The following is a 22,766-nucleotide window of genomic DNA, read 5'->3' as shown; positions in this document are numbered from 1 at the left end:
ATTTCATGGATCTTTGTTATTTAACACATGATAAATTAATTAAATTGTGGAGTCAAGACAACCTGGATTTAAACCCCACCTCCATCATTTATTAGCTTAGATTCCTTATCTGGAAAATGCAGATAATAATGGTATCTCCCTTGTTTTTTATTTTTGTTTTTAAAGACTTTATTTATTTATTCATGAGAGACAGAGAGAGAGGGGGCGGGGGGGCAGAAATGCAGGCAGAGGGAGAAGCAGGCTCCTTGCAGGGAACTCGATCCTGGGACTCCAGGATCACACCCTGGGCTGAAGGCAGGCGCTAAACCGTTGAGCCACCAAGGGACGACCCCCCCCCTCCCTGGTAACTCCCTTGTATAATTATTCAATTAAATGAGATGAATGTAAAGCATAGTACATAGTTTAGTGCTCAATAAAGCTAGAATTCACTATTATAATCATTGTTATATTGCCTGGCTGACCATTGCTGGCATTCAGAGCCTTTGCTGTGGAGGCAGAAAAGGCCTTAAAGAACCTCTTTCTTTTTCTCTAGCCAGTACACATTTGATAAACAGAATGCCTCATGTAGAACATTAGAAGTCACTGTGAAAAACGAGGAAAAGCTGACAGCTTCCCAGCATGCAAACACAGAGTGACACACATCAGTTTTGATGATGGATCACTGGGTCAGCCAGTTCATGGATATGTGAGTATTAATGGCAGTTCCAGCCTTAACGGGGGGGATGGGGCAGGTGGGCTGTGAGGAAGAGAGAGAGGCCCAAGCTTTCCCCAGATGTCACTTCAAACACTGTGTCCTCCATCTCAGATCCTCAGATCCTTTTTACCAGCACTGTGAGCCAGAATTCTGGGTTTCCCTGCCAATGGCTTATACCTGCAACCTTCAGAGGTTTGCCCTTGGATATAGAACATACTTATCCATGGGAACTTTCATGTCCTCACACCCTCCCTGCTCCAAGGGGGCTTATAGTCGGTGACTGGTATGTCAGTGCTGGAGTCCAGCTCCTTGGACTGGAGCAGGACAATTATACAGTGCTATTTCTTTCTTTTTTTTTAATTTTTATTTATTTATGATAGTCACACAGAGAGAGAGAGAGAGAGGCAGAGACACAGGCAGAGGGAGAAGCAGGCTCCATGCACTGGGAACCCAACATGGGATTCGATCCCGGGTCTCCAGGATCGTGCCCTGGGCCAAAGGCAGGCGCTAAACCACTGCGCCACCCAGGGATCCCTACAGTGCTATTTCTACTCCAGAGCTGCGCACACACACTTTATAGTCTTCTTCACCTGCTTACCTCACTCATCCACCTACTTCATTCCCTTAATGGTTTTTCCTGAGACCACTGCTTTAATAAATCACTTGCCCTTTAATCCTTGGCCTGGGTTAAGCTTCTAGGAGAATCTAACCTAAGATAAACTGCTTTACTCCTTCCTGACAGGAGGAATTCTGACATGGACCGAGCAGAGTAGTGAGTTCACATCTTTTTTTTTTTTTTTTTGAGTTTATGTCCTTTTGGTTGCACACGACATAAATCCAAAAGGTGCTAGCTTAGGCAAGAGGATGAGAGGGATATTGGAGTATCCAAGTCATCACAGGAAGGAAAGAAGTACACCTGGGCCATGGAGGCATCTGGAATCAGGGCATCCTCTCCAACTCTCTCAATACTTTATGTAGGTGTGCTCTATTCCCTGAGAGTGGAATTTCCAAATAGCTGGTGGTAAGGCTGCAAACAGTGTCCCTACCTCACTTTCCTCAGCTCCGCCCTGCTTTGTTCAGCTTGGGACCAAGTGACCACAATTGGGGCAGAGGAGATATTTCACACAATTGGGGTGATTGATCCCTGATTATAGATTCTCTTCTTTTCCTGGGGAAGAAAGGGCCATGACAGAAGGGAGGGTCACTGGACAGAAAAAAGCTGATGCCCACTACATGGTTCCTTTGATGAAAAGAACTGTGAGCGGGAATCCCTGGGTGGCTTAGCGGTTTGGCGCCTGCCTTTGGCCCAGGGCGCAATCCTGGAGTCCCGGGATCAAGTCCCGCGACGGGCTCCCAGCATGGAGCCTGCTTCTCCCTCCTCCTGTGTCTCTGCCTCTCTCTCTCTCTATGTCTATCATAAATAAATAAATCTTTAAAAAAAAAAAAAGAACCGTGAACTTAGAAAGGCATGCCTTACATGTACTATATACCCAAGTCCACAGCAGCACTATTCATGAAAGCTAAAGGCAGAAACAACTCAATCTCCATCAATAGACAAATTGATAAACAAAATGTGATACATATACACAAAATGGAATATTATTCAGCCTTTAAAAGGAGGGAAATTCTGACTCCTGCTACAACACAGATGACCCTCGAGGACTTTATGATGAGTAAAATGAGCCAGTCACAAAAAGACAAACACTGTATGATTCCACAGATATGAGGTCCCTAGAATAGGTAAATTCACAGAGACAGAAGATAAAATACAGGTTACCAAGGGATGGTAGGAACAGGAATAGAGGATTGTTATTTAATGAGTACAGAGTTTCTGTTTAGAATAATGAAAACGTTCTCAAAATGGGTAGCGTTGATGATTGCACAACACGAGAATGTATTTAATTGCCAGTGAATTGTGCACTTATAAAGGGTTAAGTATTAGAATTCTCTAGAGAAACATAATCAATATATCTTAGGAAGAAATTTGTTTAAAGGGATTGGCTCTTGCAATTATGGAGGCTGAGATGTCCCAACCCAGGAGCCAGTGGTATAAGTTTCAGTCTAAGAACAAAAGAAGGAGAAGACCGATATCCAGTTCAAAGACAGTCAGGCAGAGAGAATTCTTTCCTATACAGCCTCTTATTCTATTCAGGTCTTCAACACATGGAATGATACCCATCCACATTAGGTAGGGTAATCTGCTTTACTCAGTCTACCAACTCAGATTTAATATCACCCAGAGACATCCTCACAGACATACCCAGAAATAGTATTTAACCAAACATCTGGGTACCCCAAGGCTCAGTCAGGTAGATGCATATAATTAACCATCACAAATAGTAAATTTTATGTAACATATATTTTACCACAATAAAAAACAAAGGCATTGGCTTAATGTTGACCTCTGGCCAATATGGAGTGACTGAGACCAGATTACCCTCTTGCCTGAGATAACAATAACAGGACAAAATAGATGAAACAATGATTTTCAAGACACTGGACACAACAAGAAAAGCCAGTGATCCCTGATGGCTTCGTTGTTGAATTCTACTGAACATTTAAAGAAGAATTAACACTAATTCTTCTCAAACTCTTAAAAAATATGAGAGGCAGAAATACTTCCTAACTCATGAAGCCAGGATTACTCTGATACCAAAGTCAGACCAAGACAACACAAGAAGAGAAGATTGTAGACCAGTATTACTTATGAATATTGGTATAAACATCCTCAACAAAATATTAGGAAAACAAATGCAATAGCATATTAAAAGGATTAGGGCAGGAGCACCTGGGTGGCTCAGTCAGTTAAATGTCTGACTGTTGATTTCGGCTCAGATCATGATTTCAGGGTTGTGAGATCGAGCTCCATATTGGGCTCTGCACTGAAAGTGGAGCCTGCTTAAGATTCTCTCTCCTTCTCTCTCTACCCTTCCCCCCCCCACCCACTTGCATGCTCCTTCTCTCTCTCTTTCTCTCTCAAAACAAAACAAAACAAAACAAAATAGAGGATTGTTATTTAATGAGTACAGAATTTCTGTTTAGAATAATGAAAACGTTCTCAAAATTTGGGGGATTGGAGTGCCTGGTTGGCTCAGTTGTTGGAGCATGTGACTCTTCATCTCAAGGTTGTAAGTTCAACCCTCATGTTGGGTGAAGAGATTACTTGAAAATAAAATTGATCGATCAATTGATCGATAGATAAATGGATTAAACACCATGACCAATTAGGATATATCCCAGAAATGCGAACATGGTTCAATACACAAAATTAATAAGTGTACTACAGCACACTAACAGAATGAAGGGGAAAAAATACATGATCTTCTTAACTGATGCTATAACACATGATAAATTTCAATACTTTTCAATATAAAAACATTCAGTACACTAGGAATAGAAGGACTCATTTTCAACATCATAAAGTGCAGCTATGAAAAACTCTCAGGTAACATGGTGGTGAAACTCTGAAAGTTTTCTCTCTAAGATCAAGGGCAAGACTGGGATGCCCACTTTCACCATTGCTATTCCAAATTCTAGCCAGAGCAATTAGGCAAGGAAAAGAAATGAAAAGCATGCAAACTGGAAAAGAAGTAGAACTATTTCTATTCACAGATTATGTGATCCTATGCATGGAAAATAAATCCCAAAGATTCCACCAAACAAAAATCACTAGAACTAATAAACAAATTCAGCAAAGTTGCAGGGTACAAGATTAATACCAAAAAATCAGCTGTGTTTGTATACATCAGCTATGAATCATCCAAAAGGAAAATTCTATTTAAAATAACTTTAAAGGGCAGCCCCGGTGGCGCAGCGGTTTAGTGCTGCCTGCAGCCCGGGGCGTGATCCTGGAGACTAGGGATCGAGTCCCACGTCGGGCTCCCTGCATGGAGCCTGCTTCTCCCTCTGCCTGTGTCTCTGCCTCTTTCTCTCTCTGTGTCTCTATGAATAAATAAAATAATAAATCTTTTTAAAAAAGAAAGTGTTTAAAAATATATTTAATAAATAAATAAATAAAATAACTTTAAAAAGAATAAAATACCTAGGAATGAATTTAACCAAAGAAGTGAAAGACCTGTATGCTAAAAATTGTTAAATATTGTTGAAAGAAATTAAAGACCCAGATTAATGGAAAGACACCATGTGTTTATGGACTGAAAGACTTAATATTGTTAAGATGACAATGCTACCCAAAGTGATCTACAGATTCAATGCAATCCCTATAAAATGCCAACGACTTTTTTTTTTTTTGTAGAAATAGAAGAGCCAATCCTTAAATTTATATGGAGTTGCAAGGGTCTTTGGAGAGCCAAAAGAATTTCAAAAAAGGAGAACAAAGTTGGAGAATTCATACTTCCCAATTTCAGAACTTATTGCAGTGCTTCAGTAATCAAAACAGTATAGTACTTACCTAGAAATAGACACATAGATCAAAGGGATAGAAATGAGAGTCCAGAAATAAAGCCATACATCTGTGGTCAATTGATTTTTGTAAGGGTGCCAAACCATTCAACGTGGAAAGAAATGGTACTAGGACAACTGGATATCCACATGCAAAAGCATAAAGCTGGACCCATACCTACATCATATATAAAAATTAACTCATAATGAATCAATGACCTAAATAAAAGAGCTAAAAGTATAACTCTTAGAAGAAAATAAAGTGGTAAATCTTTATGACATTGAATTTGGCAATGGAATTTTATTTTTATTTATTTATTTTTAAAGATTTTATTTATTTATTCATGAGAAACACAGAGAGAGAGACAGAGACACAGGCAGAGGGAGAAGCAGGCTCCATGCAGGGAGCCCGATATAGGGCTCAATCCCGGGTCTCCTGGATCACGCCCTGGGCCCATGGCAGGTGCTAAACCACTGAGCCACCCAGGGATCCCCTACAATGGAGTTTTAGATATAATACTAAAATCATTAAAAAATACTAAAATCATGAATAACAAAAGAATAGATAAATTAAATATAATGTAGGTACTTATATCTGTAAAATTCCCTCCAAACACTGTATTAGCTGCATCTTATATATTTTGTATGTAATGTTTTCATCTTCATTCATTTCAAAATGTCTTCTAATTTTCATTATAATTTATTCTTTGTTCCATTGGCTATGTAAGAATATGTTCCCTAATTTCCACATATTTGTGAATTTCTCAAATTTCCTCCTGTTACTGATTTCTAATATCATTCTACTTTTGTCAAAGTTTTGTGATTCATTTCACAGTGTATACAAACACCAAATCATTACATTACACACTGAAACTAATATAATATTATGTGTTCATTATACCTCAAAAAAAGTTGTTTGATTCAATCTTTTTAAACTTACTAAAACCAAAAATAAATTTAAAATTTACTGAGACATTTTAAAATTATTTATTTATTTATTTATTTGAGAGAGAGAGAGAGCATGAGCAGAAAGGAGGGGCAGAGAAAGAGGGAGAGAGGGATCCCTGGGTGGCTCAGCAGATTACTGCCTGCCTTTGGCCCAGGGCATGATCCTGGAATCCCGGGATTGAGTCCCGCGTTGGGCTCCCTGCATTCCCTGCGTGGAGCCTGCTTCTCCCAATGCCTGGGTCTCTGCCTCTCTCTCTCTCTCTCTCTCTCTCTCGAATAAATAAATAAAATCTTAAAAAAAAAAAAAAGAGGGAGAAAGAATCCTCAAGCAGACTCCCAGCTGAGAATGGAGCCTGACATAGGCTCAATCCTAGGATCCTGAGATCATGACCTGAGTCCAAAGAGTCGGACACTTAACCAACTGAGCCACCTAGGTGCCCTGAGACATATTTTATGACTTAACATATGGTCTCTCTTGAACAACATTCCATACACACTTGATAAAAATGTGTATTCTGCTATTGTAGTATGGAGTGTTCTACAGATTTATGTTAAGGCTAATTGGTTGATGGTGTTGTTCAAGTTGTCTACTCCTTTGTTGATCTTCTGCCTAGTAGCTCTATGTATTATTGATAGTGGCGTATTGAAGACTCCAATTATTATTATTGAATTATCTATTCTTCCTTCAATTCTGTCAAAAAATAAACTGTCAATCAAGATTTCTATACCTGGAAAAATTACCCTTCAAGAATGAAGGAGAAATTAAGATATTTTTAGATAAATGAAAGCTGAGGGAGATCAATATTAGTAGACCTGCCCTAAGAAATGCTAGAGGGACGCCTGGGTGGCTCAGTGGTTGAGCGTCTGCCTTCGGCTCAGGGTGTGATCCTAGAGTCCCAGGATTGAGTCCCACATTGGGCTCCCTGCATGGAGCCTGCTTCTCCCTCTGCCTCTGCCTCTGCCTCTCTCTCTGTGTGTCTCTCATGAATAAATAAAATCTTTTTAAAAAAAGATATCCACTTTATTTTATTTATTTATTTATTTTGAGATCCACTTTAAATATAAGGATATAAAGAGGTTGAGAGGTGCCTAAGTGGCTCAGGCGGTTGGGCATCCAACTCTTTTTTTTTTTAATAGTTTTTTTAGAAGATGTATTTATTTATTTATTTATTTATTTATTTATTTATTTATTTATTTTTACAGAGAGTATGTGTGTGCATGTGCATGTGTATGCAGGGGAGGAAAAGGGGCAAAGTGGGAGAGGGAGAGAATTCCAAGCAGCCTCCATGCTGAGCTGGAACTAATGTGGGGCTCAATCCCACGACCCCAAGATCATGACCTGAGCCAAAACCAAGAGTTAGAGGCTTTAACCAATTGTACCACCCAGCCACCCAAGTATCTGACTCTTGATTTCACCTCAGGTCATGATCTCAGGGTCATGAGATGGAGCCCTGCTTCAGCATGGAGTCTACTTGTCCTTCTCCCTCTTCTTTTCCTCCCACTTGCACTCTTTTCTCTCCAAAGTAAATTTTAAAAAATCTGAAAGAGGTTGAAACTAAAAGAATAGAAAAGGATATTCCATGCAAACAGTAAACAAAACAGACCTGGGGTGGCTAAATTACTATCAAGATATAATTTTTGTTTGTTAGACAAAATAGACTTTAAATTGAAAAAGATAATAAGAGACCAAGGACATTATATATTGATAAAAGATTCAATACAAAGGAGTCACAATAATTATAAATATTTTCACATTTAATAAAAGAGCCTCTAAGTGTATGAAGCAAACATTGACAGAATCAAAGGAAGAAATAGACAATTTTATTTTTTAAGACTTTATTTATTTGACACAGAGAGAGAACATAAGCAGGGGGAGCATCAGGCAGAGGCAGAGGGAGAAGCAGGCTCCCTGTGGAGCAGGGAACCAAATGTTGGGCTCGATCCCAGGACCCCGAGATCATGACCTGAGCTGAAGGTAGATGCTTAACTGACCGAGCCACCCAGGCACCCCTAGACAATTTTATAGTAATAATAGTTAGAGATTTCAATACCCTACTTTTTTTAAAAAAATATTTTATTTATTTATTCATGAGAGACACAGAGAGAGGCAGAGACACAGGCAGAGGGAGAAGCAGGCTCCATGCAGAGAGCCCCATGTGGGACTTGATCCCAAGACTCCAGGTTCACGCCCTGGACAGAAGGCAGGCACTTAACCGCTGAGCCACCCAGGGATCCCTCAATACTCTACTTTCAGCTGTAGAAAATAGTTGGGTAGTTACTTAAAAGGATACACATAGAGTTGCCATATGATTAAACTATTTCTTCCTTCCAAACAAACTGAAAGCAAGGATTCAAGCAGTCACTTGCATGCCAATGTTCATTGCACCATTACTCATAATAACCAAAAGGTGGAAATAACCCAAACTATCCACGGATAAATGGATAAACAAAACGTGGTGTATACACATAATGGAATTTTTTCAGTCGTATAAAGGAATGAAGTTCTAGTACATACTACAACACAGATAAAACTTGAAAACATGCTAAGTGAAATAAGCCAGATGCAAGAGAACAAATATTGTGTGATTCCACTTATATGAGATCTCTAGAATAGACAAATTCACAGGGAAAGGATATTAGAAGTTACCAGGTTCTGAAAGGAGGGAGAAATGAGCAGTTATTGCCTAATGATTATAGGGTTCTGTCTAAAAATGTTTTGGAAATAGTGGTGAGGATTGTACAACATTAATGCAACATTGAATGCAATTAATATCACTGAATTGTACATTTAAAAATAGTTAAAATGGTAAACTATGTTACATATAACCAAATTTTAAAAAATTAATGACATATAAAGAGCCTATTGAATTGTACACTTTAAATAGATGAATGTATGGTATCTGAATTATATATCAATAAAGCTATTTTTAAATTTTTAAAAAAGATTTTATTTATTTATTCATGAGAGACACAGAAAGAAAGGCAGAGGGAGAAGCAGCCTCCATTCAGGGAGCCCGATGCGGGACTCGATCCCAGGACTCCAGGATCATGCCCTGAGCCAAAGGCAGACGGTCAACCATTGAGCTACCCAGGCTACCCAGGCGTCCCTAAAGTTTTAAATTTTGATGTTCATTTATTGTTTTTTCTTTTATGAATCATGATTCTAGTGTCAAGTTTAAGAATCCTTAGTCTAGGGGATCCCTGGGTGGCTCCGTGGTTTGGTGCCTGCCTTCAGCTTGGGGCATGACCCCGGGGTCTCGGATCAGGTCCACGTCGGGCTCCCTGCATGGAGCCTGCTTCTCCCTCTGCCTGCGTCTCTGCTTCTCTCTCTGTCTCTCATGAATGGATAAATAAAATCTTTTTTTTTTTTTTTTGGATAAATAAAATCTTAAAAAAAAAAAGAACCCTTAGTCTAACCTTAAAGCCTGAAAATTTTCTTCTATGCTTTAAAAAAAATGTTGTATAGTTTTTACATTTAATATTTAAGGCTATAATTCATTTTGAGCTAATTTTTGTGTATGGTCTTTTGGGGTTTGTTTTTGTTTTTGTTTTTGCCTATGGATGCCTAATTGCTCTAGCACCATTGAATTGCTTCTGTACCTTTGTAAAAATTAGCTGGGAAGCCTACTTCTCCCTCTGCCTGTGTTTCTGACTCTCTCTGTGTGTCTCTCATGAATGAATAAATAAAATCTTTTAAAAATTAGCTGGGAATATTTGTGTGCATCAATTTCTAGCTGTATAATGTCTTAAAATCTGGTAAACTGACTCTTTCCATTTTATCCTTCTTTTTTCAAAATTGTTTTAGCTATTCTAGTTCCTTTGCCTTTTATATACATTTTGGAATAATCTTGTCTATATCTACAAAAAATCTTGCCGGGACTTTAAATAATATATTTTATTTATTTATTCATGAAAGACACAGAGAGAAGCAGAGACACAGGCAAAAGGAGAAGCAGGCTCCACACAGGGAGCCCGATGTAGGACTCCATTCTGGAACTCCGGGGTCACACCCTGAGCTGAAGGCAAATGCTCAACCTCTGAGCCACTCAGGCATCCATCTTGCTGAGATTTTGATAGGAGTATAGTTGAACCTGTATGTTAATTTAGGGAGAATTAATATTTTTGCTGTTGAGACTTCCAACCCAGAAACACAGTATGTCTCTCCATTTACATAGATCTTCATTGATTACTTTTTTAAAAATTTATTTATTTTAGAGACAGAGAAAGTGTGTGCATGAGCTCACATGAGTGAGGGGAGGAACAGAGAGGGAGAGGGAGAGAATCCTCAAGCAGATTCTCCACTGAGCATGGAGCGGAACACGGGGCTTGATCTCATGACCCTGAGATCACAACCTGGGCTGAAACCAAGAGTCAGACACTTAACCAACTGAGCCACCCAGGCACCCCAGATCTTCATTGATTTCTTTTATCTGTATTGGGTTATTTTCAGCATATAAGTCCTACACATGTTTTATTAGATTTACACCTAAAATATTTATTTTTTGTTGTTTTGAGAGAATCTAAATGGTATTATGTTTTTAACTTCAGTGTCCACATGTTCACTGCTAGTATATAGATGCACAATTTATTTTTTTAATGTTGTTACATTCTGAGACCTTGCTGAATTCTAGGAGTTTTTTTGGTAGAGTCCTGGTATTTACTCTGTAAACAATCATGTTATCTACAAGTAGAGCATTTAGTTTCTTTCATTACAATCCAAATGCCTTTTATTTTATTTTCTTGCCCTATTGCATGAGTTAGAACTTCCATTATTTTGTTGCATATGAGAGGTGAGAATGGACACTTTAAATGTTATTTTCCAAATGTTGTTAACGTTATAACAAAAACTCCAACTTAAAAAAATACAATTGATTTTTGTATTTTGACCTTATATCCTAGACACAGCTAAATTCATTTATTAGTTCTAGTAGCTGTTTTTATGGTTTCCTTATAAATAATGTCAGCTCCAAATGGAGACAATTTATTTCTTCTCTTCCGATACTTATGCCTTTTGTTTTACTTGCCTCATTGCACTAGCTAGTACCTCTAATAAAATCAAATAGATGTGGTGAAAGTGGTCATCTCTGGCTTGTTCACAATCTTAGAGTGAAAGCATACGATATTTTACCTTTTTTTTTTAAAGATGTATTTATTTATTTATGAGAGAGAGAGAGAGAAAGAGGCAGAGACACAGGAGGAGGGAGAAGCAGGCTCCATGCCGGGAGCTCGATCCCGGGACTCCAGGATCGCGCCCTGGGCCAAAGGCAGGCGCCAAAACGCTGAGCCACCCAGGGATCCCATATTTTACCTTTTTTAAAAAATATTTTATTTATTTATTTGACAGAGAGAGCGCTCAAGCAGGGGAAGTGGCAGGCAGAGGGAGAGGGAGAAGCCAGCTCCTGGACGAGCAAGGAGCCCAAAGCAGGGATCGGTTCCAGGACCCTGGGATCATGACCTGAGCTGAAGGCAGATGCTTAACTGACTGAGCCACCAAGGTGCCACCCCACAATATTTTACCTTTAAGTATGATCTTGACTATAGATTTTTTTTCTTTTTTTAAATTAATTATCATTTTCTTAGAGAGTATGTATGAACAGGGACGAGGAGGGGAAGAGGGAGAGGGAAAGAGAAAATCTTAAGCTGGCTCTGCACTGGGCATGAGCTCATGACCCCTAGATCATGACCTGAGCAGAAATTAAGAGTCAAATGCTTAACCAACTGAGCCACCCAGGTACCCCTGTAGATTTTTTTCTATACATATTTTGTGAGATGAGGCAGTTCCTTTCTATTGAGTTTTTAATTTCAGTTATTATATTTGGCTATTTGTATTGTATTTATATTCTATTTGGCTTTTTTTCAAATCTGCTAGGTTATTTGGTGGTGGTAGTGGTGGTGTTTCCTGATTCTTGCAATTATTTTTCAAGTTTATATTTTATTTCTTTGAACATAATAATCAGAGGTGCCTGGCTGGCTCAGTGAGTAGAACATGTGGCTCTTGATCTTGGGGTTGTGAGTTCAAGCCCCATGTTGGGGTGTAGAGATTACTTAAATACATAAATAATACATAAATAAATAAACATAATAATCAGAGATTATAATTTTTTTAATTTTTATTTATTTATGATAGTCACAGAGAGAGAGAGAGAGAGAGAGGCAGAGACACAGGCAGAGGGAGAAGCAGGCTCCATGCACCGGGAGCCCGATGTGGGATTCGATCCCGGGTCTCCAGGATCGCGCCCTGGGCCAAAGGCAGGCGCCAAACCGCTGCGCCACCCAGGGATCCCAGAGATTATAATTTTTATGTAATAATTCCAATATATGAAATACAAGTGTTGGCTTCTGCTTTCTATCATTTCTGTATGCTGGGATATTTCTAACTGTATATTCTCTTTGAACTTATTTGAAGTAATTTGCTTCTACTAGTTGCCTAAACGCTTCCAATTTGTGGTCACTGTAAACTAAATATACAGCTTGAGGAGTTTTTGTTTTGGAGTGTTTTTTTGTTTTGGTTTGGTTTGGTTTTGACTACAAAATGATGTGATTTGAAGCTACATATCCACTCCAGGCCTGCCTCCCTATCACAACTCAGAAATAGTTTCTTCCCTATGTTGTGCTCAGCACCTAGAAACTTACTTTGCAATTCCCCTAGGGCAGGGGGCCTGGGTTAGGTCACTCTTGGTTAACTCCTTTCTTAATCCAGCAGGGGGCATCTCTTCTTAATCACTGGGAGGAGGATTGGATTTCTGTCCTGAACCGCCTGCTCAAGTTGACCTAGTTTAGCAAATGCTTTCAGGGTGAAGGCAGTATCAGTGCTTAGGTTTCTCTCTAGGTTCACATTTCCACCTAGATTTTAGGTTGATACTTCCTCTTTGTTCTTCAGTACCTTTTTTTTTTTTTTTTTTTTAGATTTTTATTTGACAGAGCACATAAGCAGAGAGAAGGGCAGTGGAGGAGGGGGAAGCAGGCTTCCCTCTGAGCAGGGAACCTCATGCAGGGGGCTCCATCCTAGGACCCCAGGATCAAGACCTGAGCCAAAGGCAAATGCTTAACGGACTGAGCCACCCAGGCACCCCTGTTCTTCAGTACTTTTCTTTTTTTTTTAAAGATTTTATTTATTTATTTATGAGAGACACAGAGAGGCAAAGATACAGGCAGAGGGAGAATCAGGCTTCATGTAGGGAACCTGATGTGGGACTCAATCCTGGGACTCCAGGATCACGCCCTGGGCGGAAGGCAGGTGCCAAACCACTGAGCCACCCAGGGATCCCTCTTTCTTCGGTACTTTTAAGAAGTTTATTATTATGTGGAATTTAGAAACAAAGTAGATAAACATTGGGGAAGGGAAGGAAAAATAAAATAGATAAAAAGACAGAGAGAGAGAGAGAGACCGTAAGAGACTTTCAACTACGGGAAACAAACTGTGGAGGTGGGGGAAAGGAGTAACTAGGTGATGAGCATGAAGGAGGGCATGTGATGTACCTAGCACTGGGTGTGATATGCAACTGATGAATCACTAAGTTCTACCCCCGAAACTAATAATACAGTAATGTTATTTTTTTAATTATTATTTTATATCTTTTATTCTGTATTTTCATTGTTTTCAGTAAGCAGATTAGTTTGAATAGCCTGCTATATTTACCCGAGCGGGTTCTCTGCTTTTAAGCTTAAAAAAAAAAAAAAGTTATCTCTTACCAGTTCTCATCTCCTCTATAGTTCTCTGTTTTTGTGTCCTTAGACCTGTTTAAAAATTCCTGGGACGCCTGAATGGCTCAGTGGTTGAGCATCTGCCTTTGGCTCAGGGCATGATCCCAGAGTACCTGGGTCAAGTCTCGCATCAGGCTTCTTGCATGGAGCCTGCTTCTCCCTCTGCCTCTCTGTCTCTCATGAGTAAATAAATAAAATCTTTAAGAAAAATTCCTTCCCTCTTATTTTTTTAAAAGATTTTATTTATTTATTCATGAGACACACACACACACACACACACAGAGGCAGAAACACAGGCAGAGGGAGAAGCAGGCTCCTTGTGGGGAGCCGGACATGGGACTCGATACTGGGACTTGATCCCGGGACTCCAGGATCACGCCCTAAGCTGAAGGCTGACGCCCAACCGCCGAGCCACCCAGGTGTCTGGTTTCCCTCTTATTTTAAAAGACTTTCTGGAAAAGCTAGAGATAAGTGCCTGCAGACTACCATATTTAATAGGAGTCTCCTGATAATGTCTTATTATACCATTTCTACAAATAAAAATGTGACTAAAAGAATGAAAGTCTAGAGACTGAACAGGATGCTTCTCTCCAGTCCTGTCACTTGATGGCTGATTTCCAACTTGAGGGAAATACTTGTTCCACAAGATGAGCCCTTTACTAAAGAGTAGATACCCTCCTGCCCTCCCTCCTTGTCACCCTCAGTCCTCATTGATGGACATACTGCACACACTCCGGCCGCCACTGCTCCCACCACCCCTTCCAACCCCCACCAGTAAACAAGATTCAGGGGAGTAAAGATAGTCTCAGTGGTTTTATTGTTTGTTTGTTTGTTTGTTTGTTTGTTTGTTTAAGAGTGCATGCAAAAGAAGGGGGCGGGAGTTGAGGAGAGAAGGGCAGAAGGAATGGAGGGAGAGAATGTTAAGCAAGCTCCATGCCTAGTGCAGAGCCTGACATGGAACTCAGTCTCATGACCCTGAGTTCATGACCTGGGCAAAATCAAGAGTTGAACACTAAAGTGACTGAGTCAACCAGGCGCCCCTCTCAGTGGCTTAGATGGAAAAGATTTCTCTAGTGATTCTGATAGGCCACTATCACTCATTAGAGACTCACTGGCGTAACTCCTATCCCTTACAGAGGTAAGAGGAAGCCTTCTTGACTATGTTACCAAACCCTGTTCTGTGCCTGGTCACTTCTGTGCTTCTCTGATTGAAACATTCTCCTTGGGCAGCCCTGGTGGCTCAGCAGTTTAGCGCCACCTTCAACCCAGGGCGTGATCCTGGAGACCCAGGATCTGGCCCGTTGGTGGAGCATGTGAACTTTGATCTCAGAGGTTAGAATTTGAGCCCCACATTGGGTGTAGAGATTACTTAAAAATAAAATAATAATAATAATAATAAAGACACTCTCCTTGTAAATATTGTAAACATTTATTTTCCCAAGCCCCCAAGGCTGCTCCCTCTCAGCCTTTTCTATCTCGATTGATGGCAACTCCTCCTTCAGTTCCTCACGTCAAAAACCTCGGAGTGATTCTGAATTTGTGTCTCTATCTCATAACCCATTTCCAACATTTTTTAAAAATTTTTTATTCATTTATGATAGTCACAGAGAGAGAGAGAGAGAGAGAGAGAGAGGCAGAGACATAGGCAGAGGGAGAAGCAGGCTCCATGCACCGGGAGCCTGACGTGGGATTCGATCCCGGATCTCCAGGATCGCACCCTGGGCCAAAGGCAGGCGCCAAACCGCTGCGCCACCCAGGGATCCCCCATTTCCAACATCTTGAGAAATCCTGGGGGCTCTACTTTCAGAATACATCCAGTATCTGACCATTTCTCACTGCTTGTATCATCATCAATCTGGTACAAGCTACCGTCACCTCCTGCACGCCATGGCATGCATTATTGCAATAATCTTCTAGCAGGCCTGCTGATTTCTCTTCTTGTCCCTCTGGTTAGTTCTCAACCTAGCAGCCAGAATTGTTGTTTTAAAATATAAGTCAGGGATCCCTGGGTGGCGCAGCGGTTTAGCGCCTGCCTTTGGCCCAGGGCGTGATCCTGGAGACCCGGGATCGAATCCCATGTCAGGCTCCCGGTGCATGGAGCCTGCTTCTCCCTCTGCCTACTATCATAAATAAATAAAAAATTTAAAAAAAAAATAAAATAAAATATAAGTCAGATGATGTCACTCTTTTGCTCAAAAAGACTACAACGGGTCCCTGTTTGAGAGTAAAAGCCAACCATACAAGACCCAATAAAATCTGCACCCCCCCCCCCCCCCAGTCGCTTCCTACCACTCCCCTCTCACTCACAATGCTCCACCCACACTTGCTGTTCTCCAGTAACACCAGTAGCTGTTCCCTCTGCCTGGCATGCTTTTCCACCAGAAAGCTCATTGGTTAACCATCTTTCCTCCAATTCTTTGTTTGGATCTCACTTTCTCACTGGTATTAAATCTAGCCTTACTGTGCCTAACTTATAAATTAAACTTTATCATAGGTATGTATGTATAAGAAAAAAAATATAGTATATATTAGGTTCAATACTATCTGGAGTTTCAGGCATCCACTGGGAGTCTTGGAATATATTCCTACATGCACACCTACAGATAAGTGTAGAAATCCTTATCTGTACTATGCTTTTCCCCCCATAGACTTGTCACATCTTCTAACACACTACATAACGTATTGTCTCCCTCATTTAAGAACAGAAGCTACCGGATCCCTGGGTGGCTCAGCAGTTTGGCGCCTGCCTTCTGCCCAGGACATGATCCTGGAAACCCAGGATTGAGTCCCATATCGGGCTCTCTGCATGGAGCCTGCTTCTCCCTCTGCCTGTGTCTTGGCCTCTGTGTGTGTGTGTGTGTGTGTCTCTCATGAATAAATAAATAAAATCTTAAAAAAAAAAAAAAAAGATACCAGAAATCTGTTTTCTTTACTGAGCCCAAGAACTTAGAACAGTGTCTGTCACAGTGGCAGGTGCTCAATAAATGTTAAATTTAAATGATTTTTTAAAAGATTTTATTTATTTATTTATTTGAGCACAAGCAGGGGGAGACAGAGGCGGAGAAGCAGACTCTCTGCTGAGCAGGGAGCCCGTTGTGGGACTCCATCCCAGGACTCTGGGATCATGACCCCAGCCAAAGGCAAAGTCTTAATCAACTGAGACACCCAGGCACCCCAAATTTAAACTTTAAATGCCGTATATCTAACATGCGGCGCCTGGGTGGTTCAGTCGGTTAAACCGGGGACTCTAGATTCTGGCTGAGGCTGTGACCTCAGGGTCGAGACATCAAGCCCCTCCCACCCCACCGTGGGGCTCCGCACTCATCAGGAAGTCCGCTTGAGATCATCTCTCTCTCCCTCTTCCTCTATCCCGTCCCCCACTGGCTCACTCTCTCTAAATATCTATTTATATATTTATATATATTTTTAAAGTATGACTAATAATACCAGGTGGTGCGACCCAAAGGTTCTTGGACTCCCACTGCCTTCACACGCATCCAGAAAGGCAGCTACTTTGGATTGCAAACACTGAATTTTTAGTTCACCAAAGCCCTTTCTCTGCTCAGCTTCTGCAAAGCCTGTGTTCCAAGCTTCCCAAGTCCAACCTGGGCGAGACTCCCCTTCCCCCAGCGCCAGGGTCACTCATCCAGCCAACCAATCAAAATCTCCGTCCTTTCTGCCCCTTAAAGGACTTCGCTTTCCGAAAGGTGGTGCCAAGAGGGCTGGACGCAGCAAATTTAGCAGGTGGGCGGTACGCTGGGGCGGTTGCCTAGGTCACCGCGGAGCTCTACCCCCGCCTAGAGGGCAAATGGGCGGGGTGTGGAATCGGGTTTCCCGCCCCTAACACGGCGCGGCTTAGGATTGGCTGGATACTATAGGGCCACGCCCCCAACAGGGCTCGCGTCACGCCCCCAGCGGTTTGCAGCCGGGGGCAGGATTCCGAGGCTCGGGCCGGGCAAGGAGCCCTCGGAGCCCGGGACGCAGGAGCCCTTCCCCAGGTAATCGTCCGGGGCCGGCGCGGGGAACGTGCCTCAGCCCCGGGATCCTGCGATCACAGGTTCTCCGGTTATTCATTCAGACTGCGGTGCCAGCCCGGAGATTCCGAGAAACCTCGGCCCAAGACCGGCACTTCGCCTAAGCCGCTGTTAAAAGAGGAATCAGATTCAGCAGATGATTTCCAAGGAGCCTGCCCTATCTGACAGGTCCTTTTCTTTACGGAAGTCCCTGGGCTTCTGTGGGCTTGGCTTTCTCAAGTGTAAATGAATAGGCATGGGGAAACCCAGAACTGGCCCCAGCTCTGGCACTCACTAGTGTGGCCTTGGACAAGTCACATCTCGTTTGTATGCTTGTCCTCTCATCTCACTGTGAAGGGCATTGGACTAGATGTCCTCTAAGGTCCCTTTTTATTCTTCCTAGTTATGAAGCAGCCTTGATAACACGTGTAGAGTTTCCTTATAAATGTTCAACATGTGTACCTGTTAAAAGCGATTCATGTTGCTCTCTGCTCATCCTCCTCCACTTTCTGTGCCCAGAAGTTCCAGGAATGAAGGGAAAAGTAGAATGGCACCTAAAAATAAAGTAGACTGTCAACAGTTACTGAAGAAGTGAAAGCCTGCAGTTCAGGAGATGATGCTGGAGAGGAGAATGGAATAATCCTCCATCCTTTAACCCTCTCACTTTACAGAAGAGAAAACTACGAGAGTAGCTAAGTCAGGCTGCAAATATGAAGAACCCAGGTTTTCTGACTTGACTGCATGATCAGTCGCTTTGCACAGAGTGTCAGCAAACAGAAGGCATAAACATGTAAAAGCAGATAAAGAAATTGTCCACAGAAATAAAAGCAATTTAGTTTGTAACTTTAAATCTTTTCAATTTAATTAGAAACTTCCCATGTTTGTTTACTTGAGATTTGTATCCTGCCTACATTTGGGTGACCTACAATGCAGGACACAGCAATAAAAAATAAAACAGAAGCAAGTTATTTCCCTCTTCTGCTTTTCCTGTCACCCTTATCTTCCCAGAAGAGCTTCTCAACTTCTCGTGTTCCCAAAGCCCACTCTGTGATATTCTGCAGTGGTCATCCACTTACTTTCTAAAAACAAACAAACAAACAAACAAAAACCCCACAACTAAAAAGCAAAAACAACAACAACAACAACAAAAACACAACTAAATCCCAAACCCAAATGTGACGTTTAGATGAAATATCCAGATGAGGCAAATCTTATAGAGACAGAAAGTACATTAGTGGTTGCTTAAAGTGCATGTGTGTGTGTGTGTGTGTGTGTGTGTGTGTAGACTGAGGAGAAACAAGAAGTGATTCCTAATACATACAAAGTTTGTTCCAGGAGTGATGAAAATGTTCTAAAATTATGGTGACAGTTGCACAACTCTTGAATAGACTGAAACTCACTGGACTGTGCACCACACTTGAAGTCAAAGTGTACAGTACGGGAACCCTATCTCCATGAAGCTGCAACAACAAAGGAGACCCGCCAGAAAGAATAACAGGGGCGCCTGGCTGACTCAGTCAGTGGAGTATGTCACTCTGATCCTGGAGTTATGAGTTCAAGCCCCATATTGGATGTAGAGAACACTTAAAAAAATTTTTTTTTAAAGAAAGCAATAACAAAGCAAACCAAAACGTGCCTTTGCTTCTTCCCTAGGTTCTATGAGTTCTATCCCCTCATTCTTAGGAGATCTGGGTTGCCGTTCTGGGGTATCTGCCCTGGCAGACATTCTTGAATCTCGAAGGGCATCACCCCCAGGTGGTCTACCTCCTGCTCCAACCACCACTTTGCACTCTGCCTGGCTCCATGTAACTGAAGGAAGCATGCTGGTTCTCCTGCTCCCTGCCACTTCATTTCTTGTCTACCCTGGTTGGAACTGGGATAAAGAAAGGAAGGAGACGGGGCGTTTGGCTGGCTCAGTCAGTGCAACTCTTGGTCTGGAGTTGAGTTCAAGCCCCACTTTGGGTGTAGAGATGACTTTTAAAAGTGGCTCAGTGGGGATCTCTGGGTGGCTCAGCGGTTTAGCACCTGCCTTCGGCCCAGGGCGTGATCCTGGAGTCCCCCGGATCGAGTACCACGTCGGGCTCCCTGCATGGAGCCTGCTTCTCCCTCTGTCTATGTCTCTGCCTCTCTGTGTGTGTGTTTCTCATAAGTAAATAAAATATTTAAAAAATAAAAAGCGGCTCAGTGATTGAGCAGCTGCCTTTGGCTCAGGTCGTGATTCTGGGGTCTTGGGATCGAGTCCCACATCAGGTTCCCCATAGAGAGCCTGCTTCTCCCTCTGCCTGTGTCTCTGCCTCTCTGTGTGTGTCTCTCATGAAAAAAAATCTTTTAAAAATAATAAAAATTTAAAAGGAGAGGGGGAAAAAAAGGAGAGGGGAGAAGTATACACACCGCAGTATAGAGGTGAGTCTCATGGGAGAGTGAAGAAGTGGGAGACGTCTAAGAGAAAATCAGAAAGAACAAAAGGGAATGTTGAGAAGGAAAAGAAACCAGCATCAATCTTTTGTGATTTTCTCCCCCTCCTGGGCTACTTCAGAGACAGCAGATAGTGTGTGGGTAGCCTTCCTCCTGGTCTGGGTTGTCTTCTTCCTAGAGGAGTTCTTGGAGGGAGCGTCACATGTCAGAGAAGTCTCCCCTGGCCTCTCTACCTGAGACTTCAACACCTTCCCTACCCTCCACACTCCCCAGCTACTTTTGTTGTTTCTTCTTATTAGCCATCTGTCTTCCTTAGGGTTTAACCTCTGTAAGGACAGGGATTTGGGGGTTTGGGTTTTAATTTTTAGCTGTCTTGTTCACAAGTATATCTACAGTGTCTAGAAGAGCCCAGAACAAGCACTCAATATTTATTGAATGAGCAAATAAATAAATGAATGAACTACAACATGCTGGGGCACTTTTGTTTTTTATTTTTTATTTATTTTTTTTTTAATTTTTTTTTAATTTTTATTTATTTATGATAGTCACAGAGAGAGAGAGAGAGAGGCAGAGACACAGGCAGAAGGAGAAGCAGGCTCCATGCACCGGGATCCTGATGTGGGATTCGATCCTGGGTCTCCAGGATCGCGCCCTGGGCCAAAGGCAGGCGCCAAACCGCTGCGCCACCCAGGGATCCCGCTGGGGCACTTTTGTAACAAAAAGGGAAAGTCTTGGGACACCTGGGTGGCTCAGTGGTTGAATGGCTGCCTTTGGCTCAGGTCATGATCCCAGGGTCCCACATCGGGCTCCCTGTGGTGAGCCTGCTTCTCCCTCTGCCTGTGTCTCTGCCTCTGTGTGTGTGTGTGTGTCTCTCATGAATAAATAAATAAAATCTTTTAAAAAGGAAAATCTTTAAAAAGTATGTGGTAAATCTAACAGATTTGGAACTGTGAGGCAAGAGACAGAAAGAGATCCCCCCCAACCCCGAATCATTTGGGTGATGAGGAACTAGTGTGATGAACTCATAAGTTAAGAGCTTTTTTAACTGAATCATATAGAGACAGCAGAGAGGGTGAATGCTGGTCACCTTTTAAAAAAAATTTTTTTTTTATTTTTTAAAGTAATCTCTACACCCAATGTGGTGCTCAAACCCACAACCTCAAGATCAGGAGTCCCATGCTTCTCCAACTGGCCAGCCAGGTGCCCCTCCAGTCATTTCTCTGACAACCAGGACTGGTTTCCGATCCAATGCCAGCTCTCAGAATCAGTTTAACGTTCACAAAATTACGAAACATTCTAAAGCTTCACTTCCTTCTTCTGCACAATAGGATAAAACCCTCATAGTTGTAAGGATTCAGTGAGATAAAATATGAAAGCAGCGGTCAGTCCCTGGCATATAGTAAACATTTGATTAATTATCGCTTTCCTTCTCTGCCCTTTATTTTGGTTGGGGTGGGGGGGACTACTTTTCTCTCCTGTGACTTTCTCCTGTGAATCCAGGCTTGATCCTCAAGAGTTTAAAGCTACATTGTCAGTTTGATTTTTTTTTTAAGCCAAAATTTTCTCTTTGGACTCTTAGGGAGTTTTGAAGGTATGTATTAATTCTAAAAGTATAATTTTTAATTCTTTAGGTAGGGAGTTAAAGGCCATGGGACAAAATTAATGAATGGGGAGTTGGGTTTGGCATTTGCCTCATGTTTACTACTTGGCACATTATCCAGAACCCTAGTAAAGTGGAATGCTCAGTCCCTGGGACCTGCCCCAAATCCCTCTCCAGCCTGAGTTTTTTTTTTTTTTTATTCGTTTATTCATGAGACACACACATAGAGGCAGAGACATAGGCAGAGGGAGAAGCAGGCTCCACGCACCGGGAGCCCGACGTGGGATTCGATCCCAGGTCTCCAGGATCGCGCCCTGGGCCAAGGCAGGCGCTAAACTGCTGCGCCACCCAGGGATCCCCCTTGAGTTTTTTGTTTCGCTTTTTAAATATCAAATAAAAGTACACATAACATTTGCCACCTTAATATTGTGAAGTGTACAGTTCAGTGGTATTAAATACAGCCTTGGATGTTTGGAAGGAGCACAGAGCTAAGCATAGGAGCCCTGGATTCAGCCCACATGAACTTGAACTCCTGGCTCGGCCCGTTACTATGTGGCCTTAGGCACGGAGCTCTCTATTGGAGACTCAGCCTTGTCATCTGCAAAGAAGAGATACTCACAGCATTGACTTCGCAGCGTTGTAGGGCTGGAAGGAGGCCATGGGTATGAAGCACTTGGCAGTGCTTGGCTCAGAGTCCCTCAGTACATGCTAACCATTGTTGTTATTCTAGAGCTTGGAATTCAGAATCAGAATCGGGTTGGGTTTCACTCACAAGGTCATATGGATACAGCTGGGTCCTGGACACAGCTTCAGCTGAATCCTGAGCAGAGCCTCCAGGTCGAGGGGTCTGTGAAGTGCTCCTGGCTGTCAGGACTGAGTAAGCCCTCTGTTCTCTATTCTCTGGGGCTGCCTTTCCATTCCCCTGCATCCCTCAGGGTTAGGGGAGAGGGGGCGCTGCTTCCAGCCACAGGACTGGACTGAATCTCGGTAT

The 22,766-nt window shown here is 42.0% G+C and overlaps 2 protein-coding genes and 1 long non-coding RNA gene across 6 annotated transcripts in view; 2 read left to right on the top strand and 1 right to left on the bottom strand.

Annotated features, from left to right (window-relative positions):
• BCL7C (BAF chromatin remodeling complex subunit BCL7C) overlaps nucleotides 1–9,403 on the top strand; it is a 54,186-nt gene extending 44,783 nt beyond the window's left edge. Inside the window, exon 7 of the mRNA XM_077907353.1 lies at nucleotides 4,950–9,403. Coding sequence (XP_077763479.1) covers nucleotides 4,950–4,971 — 22 coding nt within the window. The 3' untranslated portion in view covers nucleotides 4,972–9,403. The remainder of the gene's footprint in view (nucleotides 1–4,949) is intronic.
• Nucleotides 1–22,766, top strand: part of ZNF629 (zinc finger protein 629) — an 83,391-nt gene that overhangs the window by 33,103 nt on the left and 27,522 nt on the right. For 2 of the 3 annotated variants that reach the window (XM_077907344.1, XM_077907345.1), the window contains exon 1: nucleotides 22,501–22,652. Coding sequence is in view for 1 of the 3 variants with exons in the window: in XM_077907342.1 (XP_077763468.1) it covers nucleotides 22,556–22,652 (97 nt within the window). In the remaining 2 variants the exon portion in view is untranslated. Of the gene's footprint in view, nucleotides 1–532; nucleotides 686–22,500; nucleotides 22,653–22,766 lie in introns of those variants that run through there. The other variant, XM_077907342.1, reaches the window with a different exon arrangement.
• Nucleotides 1–22,766, bottom strand: part of LOC144319368 (uncharacterized) — a 26,430-nt gene extending 3,664 nt beyond the window's left edge. The window contains exons 1-2 of one of the 2 annotated variants that reach the window (XR_013385202.1): nucleotides 22,395–22,766; nucleotides 18,223–18,314 (exon numbers count right to left, since the gene is read on the bottom strand). This is a non-coding gene — a long non-coding RNA (uncharacterized LOC144319368). The remainder of the gene's footprint in view (nucleotides 1–18,222; nucleotides 18,315–22,394) is intronic. The other variant, XR_013385201.1, reaches the window with a different exon arrangement.

Source organism: Canis aureus, chromosome 8, assembly GCF_053574225.1.
Source record: "Canis aureus isolate CA01 chromosome 8, VMU_Caureus_v.1.0, whole genome shotgun sequence".
NCBI classification, from domain to species: domain Eukaryota; kingdom Metazoa; phylum Chordata; class Mammalia; order Carnivora; family Canidae; genus Canis; species Canis aureus.
The sequence above is the reverse complement of the archived record's forward strand: the minus strand, read 5'-3'. Positions and strand labels throughout refer to the sequence as shown.